The sequence below is a fragment of the Balaenoptera musculus genome, chromosome 2 (genome assembly GCF_009873245.2).
Source record: "Balaenoptera musculus isolate JJ_BM4_2016_0621 chromosome 2, mBalMus1.pri.v3, whole genome shotgun sequence".
Taxonomy (NCBI): domain Eukaryota; kingdom Metazoa; phylum Chordata; class Mammalia; order Artiodactyla; family Balaenopteridae; genus Balaenoptera; species Balaenoptera musculus.
The window spans coordinates 25,928,345-25,934,865 of NC_045786.1; the positions used below are offsets into that span (position 1 = coordinate 25,928,345).

The 6,521-nt window shown below is 54.8% G+C and overlaps 1 protein-coding gene across 1 annotated transcript; it reads left to right on the forward strand.

The window, feature by feature from the left end:
- CALML5 (calmodulin like 5) lies at positions 1-2,622 on the forward strand. Its single transcript, XM_036843805.1, has one exon. The coding sequence runs from the start codon at positions 332-334 to the stop codon at positions 770-772; it is 441 nt and encodes a 146-aa protein (XP_036699700.1). The 5' UTR covers positions 1-331; the 3' UTR covers positions 773-2,622.
- The last annotated feature ends 3,899 nt before the right edge of the window (positions 2,623-6,521 follow it).

The following is a 6,521-nucleotide window of genomic DNA, read 5'->3' on the forward strand; positions in this document are numbered from 1 at the left end:
GGGTGAGGCCGGGGTGCGCTGGTTCCCTGCCACCTCTCCTGGGCAGACCGGCCGCTCCAGTTCCTGCATTTCTCATCTGTGGCCGCCGGCTGTCCCTCCCTAGGAGGATGATTGCACCCCAGGATGTGGGGTGGGTAGGGAGTCTTCCTGCTCCCTCTGCTCGGACTTTCAGGAAAGGAGGGGGTTCCCATCCCATGGCAAGGCTGCCGCTGGAGCTCTGTCCTCAGACCGACACAGCCTCGGTCCCGCCGCTTGTCCCAGCTCTGACGTGAGCCCCTTGGGCGGCTTGGCAGCAAGCTCAGAAGGAAGCTCCGTAGAAGGTGCGAGAGACATGGCTGAGCAGTTATCCGAAGAGCAGATGGCCGAGAGCAAGGAGGCCTTCGACATATTCGACAAGGACAAAGACGGTGCCATCAACATCCAGGAGCTGGGTGCCGTGATGCAGAAGCTGGGCCTGAACCCGTCGGAGGCCGCGCTGAAGGCGCTCGTCACTAGGGTGGATGCGGACGGGGATGGCGTCATCAGCTCCCAGGAGTTCCTGGCAGTGATAGCCAAGGGGGTTCAGGCCAGAGAGGACGACCTGAGGACAGCCTTCCAAGCCTTCGACCTGGATGGCGACGGCCACATCAGCGTGGATGAGCTCAAGCAGTCCATGGCCCAGCTGGAGGGGGTGTCCCAGGAGGAGCTGGTCGTCATGATCCAGGGGGCTGACATGGACCAGGACGGGCAGGTGAACTACGAGGAGTTCGTGCGCATCCTCACCCAGAAGTGAGGCCCCCTGGCCGCCTCCTCCTTCTGCCCGACTCCGGGCCTGCTGCGTGGTGGGGCTCGGCTTCCGAGGTGGGGACGCCAAGGGACAGTCTAGGTGGTGGGTGGGAGGTGCCTCCCCGTGGGGACCGCTGGCCTCTCCCGGGCCTGGGGTCTGCTCTGCCCGGCGAGGCCTTGTGTGCTCGTGCGATGGGGGTGCTTCCTACCTCGCAGGGCTGTTGTAAGGAGCCCCAAAGTGACGTGGTGGTCGGAATAAAAGGGATCTGAGCTCCGAGGTGGTGACACTGTGCTTGAACAGGGGGCGTCCAAGGGCCCCAGATGGTGGGGTTCTGTTGAGCCTCTCCCTCTTTCACTCGGCCCTAGTGGGGGACACGGCCCGCAGATCTCCCTCTGATGCCCGTGGACGAGGAGGCTGGCGAGCGCCACGGGGTGGAAGGGGGAGAGAGGGGACCCGAGGGTCTGCCTGAGCTTCTGGTCAGGACCTGAGGCCGGAGCCTGGACCAAGGGCTGGGACATACCTGCACCACAAACGAAGTTTATCATCCTTTGCATGTAGCCAACTGTTCTTCAGGCTCGAGTTGAAAGAAAAAATAGCATGTGTGTGTGTGTGTGTGTGTGTGTGAGTGTGTGTGTGTGTGTGCACGCGCACGTCCTGCCTTTGAGACATGGGATCTTCTAGAATAAAGGTGGCGGCCCCGGAGGACTGGCCCTGCCCCACCTGAAGGAGGGCAGGACAGTCGGGAATGGGAAGGACCAGAGGTGCTGTGATGGGTGAAGGGCAGGGCGTTCCCCGTCAGATCTGAGGAGGACACAGCTCAGGGAGGAAGGGGCCCCCCCCCAGACCCCTTGGCTGCAGCCTCTCAGGGCCTTTCTGTGGCGGGGGGCTCTGAAGTGGCTCCCAGGCTGGGGAGCGCGCATGGAGGAGCTGGGGGGGAGTCCAGAACATGGAGATGGGAGACGAGGGTCTGCCTGCAGCACCCACCCCACCATGTCAAGCAGAGGTGCGATTTGAACTTGGGTTTCTGTGCTGTTGCTGTGTGTTTCTTTAAAAACTATCTTAGCCAGGGAATTCCCTGGCAGTCCAGTGGTTAGGACTCTGTGCTTTCACTGCCCAGGGTGTGGGTTTGATACCTGGTCGGGGAACTAAGATCCTTCAAGCCGTGCAGCATGGCCAAAAGAAAACAACAACAACAACAAAAAAAACACAAACCAAAAAAAAACAGCAACAAAAACTATCCTAGCCAGAGCCAAGGCAAAGGTTCTCAGCGCAGGGTGGGGAAAGGCAGAGCCCGCTTACCTGAGGGGTTATTGCAAAATACCTGCCTGGCCCTTTACCGCCCCCCTCATTCTGGCACGTGGGCGGGTGAGTGACAGCACTGTCCCAGGGCAGTGGGAGCGGGATCAGGCCACCCAGGTGCAGCTATGGTATCGATGAAGTTGTTCCATTTGGGGACATTTTCAGTGGGTCACTCAGTCTCCCGTGACCTCACAGAGGGCTGCCCCGTCCATCCTAGCCCTGACTCAGGGTCTGGCCGAAGTCCTTTCCTCGGGCCTGGGTTGGAGGGTGGGGAGGCAGAGAAGAAAAGCAGGATCTCCTGTCCCTGAGGGTTCCGAGGGGGGAGGGGCTGTAGCATCTGGAGGAGATAAGATGGGAGACAAGTGGGGCACAATCAGAGGAGGGGAGGGCGGCAGCAGCAGGCACCCATCCTGGATGGGGTTGTTTCCCCCTCCCCGCCCAAGAAAGTCCCCATCCTCTTAGGGACGCAGGTCATAGAAGTTAGTTTCTAAGTGAGAGGTTCCTAAATGCCAGGCTGGTCCAGGAGGAAGTGTTCCAGGCTCTGTATGGAAACAAGAAAAATAAAGACGTTTTGACGAACCTAATGTATTCAGTTTTTTAAATTCTGAGAATATGCTCTTTCTATAGTGTCTGTGTTAAATGTCCTTTCTTTCATGAAGCGACTATGATGGTAGGTGATAGTTTTGTGAGTTTTCTTTTTTTCTTTCACGTACTTCCTCTGAAATGTGGGGAATTCCACAAGTGCCCAGCATTGAATTTTGACATCTTACTGTCCTGTGAGGCCCAAAGCTCTGAGAACAATGGCTCCAGTCTGTGGAGTATAAAACTGGTTTTCTTTCCTTAAAAACACTATTCAGTAAACTCCAAGTTCAGGACTGGTGCTTCCTCTGGAGGAGAAGGAGGGATCCGGGAGGCCCTCGATCAATGCCTCAAGGTTTTGTTTCCTAGGCTGCCTGGTGCTAGGATGCTAATACAGGGATGCTATTTTATTCTCCGTATTCTTGTGTGTGTAAGATATGTTCTACTGAGAACATTGCAAGCAGTTATGGACGGTTACAACTTACAGAGAGAAGGAGAGAGGTAAAGCCACCAGCAGCCCAGGGAGGTGGGGGCCAGGCTGGGGTGGCAGGTGGGACCCCTGAGGCTCATCCCTGCCAAGCTGTTGCCAAAAAGGGTTTGATGGGGCCACAAGGCAGGAAGAAAGCAGCAGAAATAGCTCTTCATCTATTGCCTGGGGAACAGAATGGGAATCTGGGGGTCTGGGAGAGGAAGTGACTTACTTCAGGCCTCGGATGAGAGAAGGACCTGGATGGACCGCAGGGCTCCACCTGCACAGCTGCTTTCCAGGAGGCGTCCCGGTGGGCCCCCCCTTGGAGGAAGGAGCCCTGGGGAGGGGTCTGGTGGGGACCAGGGCTTCATCGTCTTCTTAAATCTGCCGGCCTGTGTTTTAGTGACTTTCTTCTTACACCTGACACTGCAGACACAGAAAAAGAGCTTCACGTTGGCTCCAGGTGGCCTGGATGACCTTGGTGGGGGGGGGGCCCAGGTTACCCAGCCCCTAGTCCTGAAGCTCCCCCGCCCCATCTAGACCCCGAGAGGATAAGGAGAGCGAGCTAGAAGCCTCTGGTGGCTCGAGGCCACATCAGGAAACCGGGGGCTCCAAAAGCCAACTCTCTGAAAATCCATTTGCTGAGACTAGTTCTGCAAATGGTCAGCTTGCTGGCATTTCCCAATTTCCCAAAAAATTATTTCTAAAGACACTTCGTAGTATTACAGAGATTCACATTGGATAAGATGTTCTTAGCCGTTGTTGAATATTTCTCTGAAGTTTTGTTTAGATTGATATTTTAGTTTTTAGTTTGACTGTGGCTTGGAAATTGTTTTAGTTGCTGTCAGTTCACCTGAACATCGAACCATAACCTGACAGAGATGAACGGTCTTTTTTTTGGGGGGGGGGGGGGGGCTGATTTTGGGGAAGGGGAACCAATTCATTTCAAGATGGAGTAGTTAAACCCTTGGAATCAGAGATGTGTGTAAGGATTACAGATGGGGTGGGTTTCTCTCCTCTATTAGATTTTCAACACAGGCTGCTGCTTTGGTACTTCTTTCAGTTCACAGATTTGTTAACTGGCTCCATCAAAGGGATATTTTGCATGGGTTTTAAGTATTTGGTAAATATACCAAAGTGCCTGGAATGTGAATCACACACAAAACTGACATTTGGCTAAGCAGAACTGAACTGATACCTTTACGGGAACTGGTTGGGGTGAAACCACTTTGGTGAAAACAAAACTAATCTCAACTAAAGCAAAAATTCCTCCAAATCTTTCGAGGCATTAATTTTAATGAATTATGCTACCTCTGGTCAAAACAGATGTTTCAAATTCCATATACTAAATAATACATTTTCTTCATTGAATTGCCCCTGTATCTTTTAAATCTTAGTTTATATCTATTTCTGACAGGCCTTCTAAGGTCCATATCAAATGCCTCCTCCTCCAGGAAGCCCTCCAGAACAGGACCTAGCATGTTGTGGATCCTTAACATATACCCTTGGAGTGAATGACTAAACCTATCCCTCTTAGTATGAGTCTCTCAAGGTGCATCTCGTATTGTAATTCCTTGTGGACAAGGCCAAGTCTCCTGTCTCAGGACCCCACATAACGCAATAAAACTCATCAACATTTACCCTAGATTGTAAACCCACTGAGCTCAGGGCGTGTGGATTTCTGGATTGGGGTTGGTTTAGTACAAACACTCCCACCATCTGCAGTAGATGCCAGGAGACCTGGCAGGCTCCCTCCCACGTGAGGCATGACCTCTGCAGGAGGAGGTGGCTCCCGTACTGCCGATGGGTTGAAAAGGAATCTCTACAACTTCACACTCGACGGGAAGATGTGTGACTGGAGAGAGAAGGCACCTTATGCCCTGGCTTCTAAGAACCATGAAGACAGTCTGCATCTGATCATAACATCCCAGCTGTTCTGTATTCGGTTTCTCCAGAGAAACAGAACCACAGAACCGGTAGGGTCTGTAGAGACACAAGGAGATTTGTTATAGGAATCGGCTCATGCATTATGGAGGCGGAGAAGCCCCAGGACCTGCCCGCTGTGGGTGGAGACCCAGGAGACCTGGGGACGTAGTTCAGTCCAAACCAAAGCCTGAGCCTCGGGGGCTGACAGGGTAAGTCCTGATCTTAGTCTGAAGGCTCAAACCAGACCCATGTCCGAGGGCAGGAGAAGGTGGATGTCTCAGCTCAAACCAGGGAGTGAACTTGCCCTTCCTCTCCCTTTTTGTTCTGTTTGGGACCCTCAATGGATTGGATGATACCTACCCACAATGGGGAGAGAAATCTGCTGAACCTGGTCACATGCTCACGGCTTCTGGACACACCCTCACACACACACCCATTAACACTGTTTCCCCAGCTCTCTGGGCATCGTTTAGCCCAGCCAAGATGACACATTAAAGTTAACCGTCACAAAGTTCTTTCCCTCTTGTTGTAGGAGGGAAATAGATTCCAGAGGGAGCAGCCCACTCCTGGGAAACCAGGGCCTGCTTCCCCCCCGCCTCCCCCCCACCTGCCCGCCCCCCCCCGGCATTGCCCAGCACAGGTGACCTCACCTGCCCCTCCTGTGCTCTGCTCCGGCATTACCACAACTTGGGAAAGGGCCCGAGTGCCTCTGCAAGCTCCTCCTTGCTCACCTGCCACTGTTTGCTATCTCGGGCGCTTGGGTCTCTTTCCCACTCAGATGACCCCGCCCCAGGGCACTGGCACGAGCTTCCTGCGTCACCTCTGCCGTTCCAGACTGAGCCTTCGCTATAAGCTGTGATTCTCAGTCCTGGTTGCCAACTAAAGCACCTGGAGAGTTTTTGAGAAAGGCCACGTGTGGGCCTCCCCCTCCCACGATGTTCTGACCCTCTCCTTGGTCCAGGGGTCCCGGGCTAAGCCACCTGCTTCATGCTCCCAGGTGCTTCTGTGGCCAAGGTTGAGAAGCGAAGAAGATTATGAAGCCCTTACCTGCCCCGAAGCCGCGGTTCTGCCCAGTGGCCCAGGCCTGAGCCTCCTCTGCCCCAGTGGGCAGGGGGCACAGTGCTGGGGGGCGGATCGGGGCAGTGAGCACAGGCTCTGCAGCCCACACCAGGAGGCTGCTGTCACCCAAGTCCAGTCTGAGTCACTTTGGGAACAGACGGTGCTCTGCTGGGTGACCCGCGGCCCCCCAGGCACTCTGCCTCCCCAAGAGCCAACATGGAGCCCCCGCCTTTCTGACCTTTAGCCCAGACGGAAGTCAGTTCTCGGGGAGGGGATGCCAGTGCTCTCAAGGAGCCTAGTTTTCCTGCATCCAGGCCCGTGGGGTCACAACAGCGTGGTGGTGATGGTGGTGACATTCACTCACTCATTCATTCCTTCCATGGTGTTTCCTTGAGCCCCACGCCTCCTCATGGGCCTGTGAGG